Source organism: Astyanax mexicanus, chromosome 15, assembly GCF_023375975.1.
Source record: "Astyanax mexicanus isolate ESR-SI-001 chromosome 15, AstMex3_surface, whole genome shotgun sequence".
Classification (NCBI taxonomy): domain Eukaryota; kingdom Metazoa; phylum Chordata; class Actinopteri; order Characiformes; family Acestrorhamphidae; genus Astyanax; species Astyanax mexicanus.
This window is the reverse complement of record NC_064422.1, coordinates 46,860,001-46,868,676: the sequence shown is the minus strand read 5'-3', so window position 1 is coordinate 46,868,676 and position 8,676 is coordinate 46,860,001. Positions and strand designations below refer to the sequence as shown.

The window sequence follows — 8,676 nt, the reverse complement described above, 5'->3', positions numbered from 1 at the left end:
CAGAAGACCCATCATTACTGATGTTCCACCTACAGAACGTTAAAAGAACTTTAAACAATGTTCCTGAAAACCTTCCAGAAAGTTCCGTTGGTATCGTTCCAGAAATAATGTTCCAGGAACGTTCTGAAAACATATGATGTAATAACAGTTTGCATCACAATGTTATTATTATTATTATTAGAACATTATTATTAGAACACGTCTCACATAACATTCCCAGCTTGACGAATACTAAAGTTATGGAAACGTTAAAAATAACATTCCAAAAACAATAAATTAAAACGCTACCGTAACTTTTAACTTTTAATAAAAACTTTCTAGGAGCATCCAAAAAACCTACAGGTCCTACAGGTCTTATAGATCCTACAGGTTCTATAGATCCTACAGGTCTTATAGATCCTACAGGTTCTATAGATCCTACAGGTCTTATAGATCCTACAGGTCTTATAGATCCTACAGGTTCTATAGATCCTACAGGTCTTATAGATCCTACAGGTCTTATAGATCCTACAGGTTCTATAGATCCTACAGGTCTTATAGATCCTACAGGTCTTATAGATCCTACAGGTTCTATAGATCCTACAGGTTCTATAGATCCTACAGGTCTTATAGATCCTACAGGTTCTATAGATCCTACAGGTCTTATAGATCCTACAGGTCTTATAGATCCTACAGGTCTTATAGATCCTACAGGTTCTATAGATCCTACAGGTCTTATAGATCCTACGTAAGGCCGCAGCAGCTCGTCTCGCGTGTCTTCGTCTCCGTCATCTCGTGGATCTGAAATTTAGGATCTGTGGGCGGTTCAACAGATCGACCAATCAGCTCCCTGCAGGACAGAAAGACAGAGGCAGTATTGATTTGTATGAATAATAATATGCAGTACAGTGTGTTTTATATTTTTATTTGTTTATGAGTATTTTATCTTCAGTAACTCAGACGCTGTGAAGTATTGTAGAGAATGTTATTAAAGTTATGAAGATTAAAGTGACATTAGGACTCACTTTGCCACCGTCATAAAAGCTAAATCCACATTAATTCCAGTTTTAGCGCTGGTTTCCATGAATATCACGCCGTGCTCCTGCAAATCAAATCAAACTAATCATATATTTAATCATTTTAAAGATTTATAAAGTCTCTGATGATTCCAACTGTCGATTAATCAAAACATTAATAAAATAAAACATTAATAAAATAAAACAGTAATACAAACCCTGGCAAGCCTCTCTCCATCCTCACGCTTAATCACCCGCCCACCGCTCATATCAGCCTGCAGCAAAACACCAATACACATAAATACTGAATAAATACTGAATAAATACCGTATAAGTACTGAATAAATACTAAATAAATACTGAATAAATACTGCATAAGTACTGAATAAATACTGAATAAATACTGAATAAATACTGAATAAATACTGCATAAGTACTGAATAAATACTGAATAAATACAGTATAAGTACTGAATAAATACTGAATAAATACTGAATAAATACTGAATAAATACTGCATAAGTACTGAATAAATACTGAATAAATACTGAATAAATACAGTATAAGTACTGAATAAATACTGAATAAATACTGAATAAATACTGAATAAATACTGTACATAAATACTGAATAAATACTGCATAAGTACTGAATAAATACTGAATAAATACTGAATAAATACAGTATAAGTACTGAATAAATACTGAATAAATACTGAATAAATACTGTACATAAATACTGAATAAATACTGCATAAGTACTGAATAAATACTGAATAAATACTGCATAAGTACTGAATAAATACTGAATAAATACCGTATAAGTAATAAATAAATACTGTACATAAATAATGAATAAATACTTCATATAAATACTGCATTTAAAAACGGAATAATACGGAATAAATACTGTAAAATACTGAATATAAACACTGAATAAATACTGTATAAGTACTGAATAAATATTGTGCATAAATACTGTATAAATACTGTAACATATTGAATATATACTGATTAAATACAGAATGAATTCAGAATAAATTTAGGATAAATGCTGTAAAAATACTATATAAATACTGTAAATAACTGCATATAAATACTGCATATATATAATTTATAAATAAAGAATAAATACTGTATAAATACTGAACAAATATTGTATAAATATAAATACTGTATAAATACTGACACTAACTGCATCTCTTACCTTGTTACCAAGCAACATGATCACCACATCACTCTGAGCGTACTCGTGGATCTCAGTAAGCCACGCCTTAAAAGAAAGAATCAGCCAATCAGAGCTTGTGAAAGCACACGTGTCCTTACATCAGAAATAAACAGACAGTAATGAATATCAGGTCTGAGGCTTTAGTTACTCTGATGTTGTCGAATGAGGTCTTGCTGGTGATGTCATACAGCAACAGGAGAGCTGCACAGAAAAAATAAAATAATAAACTAAATAAAGTGAATCAATTAAATTAAATAAAATAACTTTTACAGCTCCTGATAATCTGACCTCTGACCTTCAGGGAGCAGTAGTGCAGTAGTGTTGCAGTAGTGCAGTAGTGTTGCAGTAGTGCAGCAGTGTTGCAGTAGTGTTGCAGTGGTGCAGTAGTGTTGCAGTAGTGTTGCAGTAGTGCAGCAGTGTTGCAGTAGTGCAGCAGTGTTGCAGTAGTGTTGCAGTGGTGTGCAGCAGTGTTGCAGTAGTGTTGCAGTAGTGCAGCAGTGTTGCAGTAGTGTTGCAGTAGTGTTGCAGTAGTGCAGCAGTGTTGCAGTAGTGCAGCAGTGTTGCAGTAGTGCAGCAGTGTTGCAGTAGTGTTGCAGTGGTGTGCAGCAGTGTTGCAGTAGTGTTGCAGTAGTGCAGCAGTGTTGCAGTAGTGTTGCAGTGGTGCAGTGGTGTTGCAGTAGTGCAGCAGTGTTGCAGTAGTGTTGCAGTGGTGCAGTAGTGTTGCAGTAGTGTTGCAGTAGTGCAGCAGTGTTGCAGTAGTGCAGCAGTGTTGCAGTAGTGTTGCAGTGGTGTGCAGCAGTGTTGCAGTAGTGTTGCAGTAGTGTTGCAGTGTTGCAGTAGTGTTGCAGTAGTGCAGTAGTGTTGCAGTGGTGTTGCAGTAGTGTTGCATTGGTGTTGCAGTAGTGTTGCATTGGTGTTGCATTGGTGTTGCAGTAGTGAGATTAATACAGATTAACAGGCTGAATGATGAGATGTTTCTCACCGTGAGCGTCTCGGTAGTAAGCGTGAGTAACACTGCGGAATCTCTCCTGACCCGCCGTGTCCCAAATCTACACCAAACAACCAATCACAAACACTTATTACTGCATATAATAAATAAAAATGGCCTATAATATGTTCAGCTGCATCGTGAGAAATATATAAAATATCTGTATTTTAACGCCACATTTACTCACCTGTAATTTAACCTTCACATCCCCAACAGTCACCACTTTATTCTGATTAGAAAAAATAAATTATATCTTTAAATATCTTTAAATATGTGACATCAAAAACATCAAACCATCAAAACCATCAAAAACATCAAAAACATCAAACCATCAAAAACATCAAAAACATAAAAACACTAAAAGCAGCAGAATGAGGATGAGAATGATGTAATCTGATGTGACTGCTGTAAGATCTGATCATGCTATCTATAAATATATCAATCTGTTAATATATTAATCTATCAATATATCAATATATTAATCTATAAATGTATCAATCTATCAATATTTCGATCTATTAATATATTAATCAATCAATATATCAATATATTAATCTATAAATCTATAAATATATAAATATATCAATATATCAATATATCAATGTATAAATCTATAAAAATAGCCACCTATAAATATATTAATCTATCAATATATCAGTCTATATATATATATCAATCTATCAGTTTAATAATCTATGTGAGATGGTGTGAGACAGTGTGGATACAGAGCTGGAGACAGTGTGAGAGAGTGTGAAACAGTGTGAGACGGTTTAAGACAGTGTAAGATGGTGTAAGACGGTGTGAGATGGTGTGAGACGGTGTGAGCTAGTGTGAGACGGTCGGAGACAGTGTGGGACAGTGTGAGACGATGTGAGACAGTGTGGGACAGTATAAGATGGCCGGAGACAGTGTGGGACAGTGTGAGACGATGTGAGACAGTGTGGGACAGTATAAGATGGCCGGAGACAGTGTGGGACAGTGTGAGATGGTGTGAGACAGTGTGAGACAGTGTGAGATGGTCGGAGACAGTGTGAGACAGTGTGAGATGGCGTGAGACAGTATGAGACAGTGTGAGATGGTGTGAGACAGTGTGAGATGGTGTGAGACGGTGTGAGATGATGTGAGATAGTGTGAGACAGAGTGAGACGGTGTGAGACAGTGTGGGACAGTATGAGATGGTCGGAGACAGTGTGGGACGGTATGAGACAGTGTGAGATGGTGTGAGACAGTGTGAGATGGTGTGAGACGGTGTGAGATGATGTGAGACAGTGTGAGACAGAGTGAGACGGTGTGAGACAGTGTGGGACAGTATGAGACGGTCGGAGACAGTGTGGGACGGTGTGAGACGTGTGAGATGGTGATATACAGTATGATCAGATTGGTACCGTGAAGCCGATGCCGACGGTGGCGGAGAAAGAGCCGGGGATAAATTTTCCCTGATCAAACTGAACCAGCAGAGACGTTTTCCCCACGCCGCTGTCCCCCACCAGAATCGTCTACGAGGAGAAACAGAGACACAAACAAATATAACTTATTAATATTTATTTATTTTATTAATTTACTTATTTATTTCAATTTCTCCACATTGTAGACGGTCAATTAACCAATTACTCAATCCCTGTTCAGACACTAGGATGGTAAGGATGAATACACGCCCCCTCTAATACATGTGAAGTTAAACTCCGCCTCTTTTTCAACTGCCACCAATCACTAGGGAGCATCACAGAGTGCTCTGAGGAAATCGCAGTATCCCCAGCTCTGATACATCAGCTAACAGACGCCTGTACCAACCAGCATCACATCTACTGTACTCTCTCTCTCTCTCTCTCTCTCTCTCTCTCAGACTCCGGCTGCTGATGGAGAAACAGTATGATCTACTGTAAATTTTTTGTAGTTTTGTTTGAACTTTGAATTTCGTTTGTTGTGGCATTTCTGAGCTTTTTAACAGTTAGATAAGGATTAAACCTTTTCATAGATAACTCGTACAGAGTTTTAAAATAAAGAAAATGAACATGTATTTTCACTGCATGCAGCAGAGATTTAGAAACTCTATAAATATTAATAGAATTATTTGCTGAAAGTTTTACAGGATGAGCTTTACTGAAAGTTAAAGTCGGCAGAAGCGAGACGCTGCAGACTCTCAGATCATGAATAAACAGAAGCTGAGGGTTTAAGTCGAGGGTTTGAGGAGAAATGAGAATTAACAGAACAGAAACAGAAACTAGCTGTTTAATAATAAACTCCAGAATAAGAGCAGGAGAGAAGGCAGAAGCGGGGTAAGCGCGGGGGTATCCGAGCGAGGCTAGCGGCTAGCCCACACAAGCCAGCTATCCCCACCGTACTTTTGGCTAATGTACGCTCTCTGGACAATAAACTGGATTACATCCGCTTACTTCAGTCAACTCAGAAGACCGTGAGAGACTGTTGTGTTTATGTTTTCACCGAAACCTGGCTCAACAACAGCGTCCCGGACCACGCCGTTCAGCTGGAGCGGCTAACATGCTATCGGGCAGACCGCGCGCTAGCTGACGGAGGTAAGAGCCGCGGCGGCGGGCTCTGTGTTTACATCAGCGATGCTTGGTGTCGGAACGTTGTTGTGGTCAGTAAACACTGCTCACCGGTAGTGGAACTGATGATTATCAAATGCCGTCCGTTCTATCTACCGAGAGATTTCTCCGCCGTGCTGATCGCTGCTGTTTACATCCCTCCAACAACAGCGTGAGGAGTGAAGCACTGAATGAACTGTACCAGTACATCAGTGAACAGCAGACAGCGCACCCAGATGCTTTTCTCATTCTGGCTGGAGATTTCAACCATGCAGACCCAAAGAGTGTGTTTTCTGGACTTTTTAAACACATAGACTTTCCAACCAGGGGAAACAACATATTGGACCAGGTCTTCACCACACACAGAGGAGCCTACAGAGCCTCCCCCCTCCCCCACCTCGGAGCCTCTGATCACCTCACCATTATGCTAATGCCAGCTTACAGACCACTGGTTAAAGTCACCAAACCAGTTCTTAAGCAGGTACGAGTATGGCCAGAGGGTTCCTCAGAGGCACTTCAGGACTGTTTCAGCACAACAGACTGGAATATGTTCAGAGAGGCTGCCACCCACAACAACTCCACAGACATTCAGGAGTACACAGAAACTGTCTCTGCCTACATCACCAAGTGCACTGATGATGTAACTGACCTCAAGACCGTCACTGTTCGAGCGAATCAGAAACCATGGCTGACAGGAGAGGTCCACAAGCTCCTGAAGGCCAGAAATGCAGCCTTCAGAACAGGTGACCAGGCAGGCCTGAGGACAGCCAGGGCCAACCTGTCCCGCGGGATCAGGAAAGCTAAGAGGCAGTACTCCAAGAAGATTTCCCAACACTTCAGTGACAGCAGAGACACACAGAACCTGTGGCAGGGTATCCAGTCTATCACAGGCTATAAACCACAGCCACAGACCTGCGACAGCGACACATCTCTGCTGAACGACCTGAATGGGTTCTTTGCAAGGTTCGAGCCACTCAACAACACACCCGCCCAGAAATCCATCCTTCCTCCTGGTGACCAGGTGCTGACGCTGTCCCCAGACAGTGTGAGGAGAGCATTCAGCAGGATCAATGCTCGGAAAGCTCCTGGGCCTGACAACATTCCTGGCCGTGTGCTGAGAGACTGTGCCTGGGAACTCGCAGAGGTTTATACTGACATCTATAACACCTCTCTGAGTCAGGCGGTGGTTACCACATGCTTCAAAGCCACCACCATCATCCCTGTCCCAAAGAAGGCATCGCCATCCTGTTTCAATGACTATCGTCCAGTTGCACTCACCCCCATCCTCATGAAGTGCTTCGAACGACTAGTCATGCACCATATCAAGTCCTCGCTCCCCCCCTCCCTGGACCCCTACCAGTTCGCTTATCGGTCAAATCGCTCGACCAATGATGCCATCTCCACTGTTCTCCACTCAGCCCTCACACACCTAGACAAGAAGAACACCTACGTCAGAATGCTGTTTGTTGACTTCAGTTCAGCATTCAACACAATCGTCCCCCAACAGCTCATACACAAACTGGACAGTCTGGGGCTGAGCACTTCACTGTGCAACTGGCTGTTAGACTTCCTGACTGGAAGACCACAGGCAGTGCGGGTTGGCAGCAGCACATCCAGCATCATCACACTGAACACAGGGGCTCCCCAAGGATGTGTGCTGAGCCCCCTTCTGTTCACTCTGCTGACCCACGATTGCACACCAGCACACAATACCTGCAGTACTGATATACTTGCACTGTCAATACTCACTTTAATTCCCCAAAAACTGTGAACTTTAAGTACTTTATGCACCCATTCACTTTACCAGCCTTAAGCTATATACCATATTTGCACTACTGTTATATACTATTTATACTGTCATTCCATCCCAATCACCATCAATATTGCACTATTGCCTTCCGTCTTACGTATGTTTATTGTGTCTTGTTGTATTGTACATACAATGTTTCCCACTCTTTTATATTATATATCTATTTCTTTTTTTTAACTTATATTTATATATCTATTTCTCCCCCACCTGTCACGGTCTCGCTCTGTTCCCCTGTGTTTCTCCTGTAATTGTCCGTCATGTGTGTCTAATTTGTAGCTCCGCCCCTTCCCCGGGTGTTTAGTGTTTCATGTTCCTATATATAGTACACTTTAGTCCATGTTTATCCGTCGGTCTTTGCACCTTCCCACGTTGTCTGTCTCGTCACGTCATAGCTATAGTTTTGCCACGTTTCGTTATTGCCCTTCTCCACGTTTCTAGTTCTTTGTTTAGTTTGTATTATTTGTTTATTTCTTGTTTGTTACTATTCCTGGTTTTGTACATATTTACGTATTTATACTTGTATATTTTCCCTAGCCCTGTTCAGTCACTTTCTGTTTAGCGTAGCTCTCTGTTGGTCTCCCTGCTGTTTGTTTATGTACATATTTATATTCGTTATTCCCTTGTTTGTTTGTTTGTTTACTTATTAAACAAACGTCTGTCTTACCCGCTTTTACGTCCGCCTCCCGTCTGCTCCACCGTTACACCACCACTACTGCACCTTGTTTTTGTCTCATGTATGTCTATTTGTGTCTCTGCTGTATTGTACACATAGTGTCTCCCATTCTCCTTTATTATATCTATTATCTGTACTTGCTGTAAAATTGGGAAGGAGAGTAACGTAATTTCAATTCTCTGTATGTCCTGTACATATGCAGTACTGACAATAAAACTACTTGACTTGAGGAGCTGCTGAATCAGAGTCAGGAGGTTTAATATCTGTATTTTCTTTTAAACAGTGTTTATTCAGTCTGTTTCTGATATATCACTGTTTTCTCTGATCAACTTCATCCTTCGTGAGGATTCTTTTGCAATCACTTACATTTATATTTACATTTATATTTACATTTACGGTTTATCAGACACCATTATCCAGAGAGACTTACAGCAGAGC

At 40.4% G+C, this 8,676-nt stretch overlaps 1 protein-coding gene across 2 annotated transcripts in view; it reads right to left on the bottom strand.

The window, feature by feature from the left end:
- Nucleotides 1–648: 648 nt before the first annotated feature.
- The window catches only part of LOC125781161 (ras-related protein Rab-37), a 54,760-nt gene continuing 46,732 nt past the window's right edge, over nt 649–8,676 (bottom strand). For both annotated transcript variants that reach the window (XM_049464322.1, XM_049464321.1), the window contains exons 5-12: nt 4,595–4,705; nt 3,397–3,438; nt 3,204–3,270; nt 2,370–2,422; nt 2,201–2,266; nt 1,214–1,270; nt 1,005–1,081; nt 649–829 (exon numbers count right to left, since the gene is read on the bottom strand). In XM_049464322.1, the coding sequence (XP_049320279.1) occupies nt 724–829; nt 1,005–1,081; nt 1,214–1,270; nt 2,201–2,266; nt 2,370–2,422; nt 3,204–3,270; nt 3,397–3,438; nt 4,595–4,705 (579 nt within the window). In that variant the 3' untranslated portion in view covers nt 649–723. The remainder of the gene's footprint in view (nt 830–1,004; nt 1,082–1,213; nt 1,271–2,200; nt 2,267–2,369; nt 2,423–3,203; nt 3,271–3,396; nt 3,439–4,594; nt 4,706–8,676) is intronic.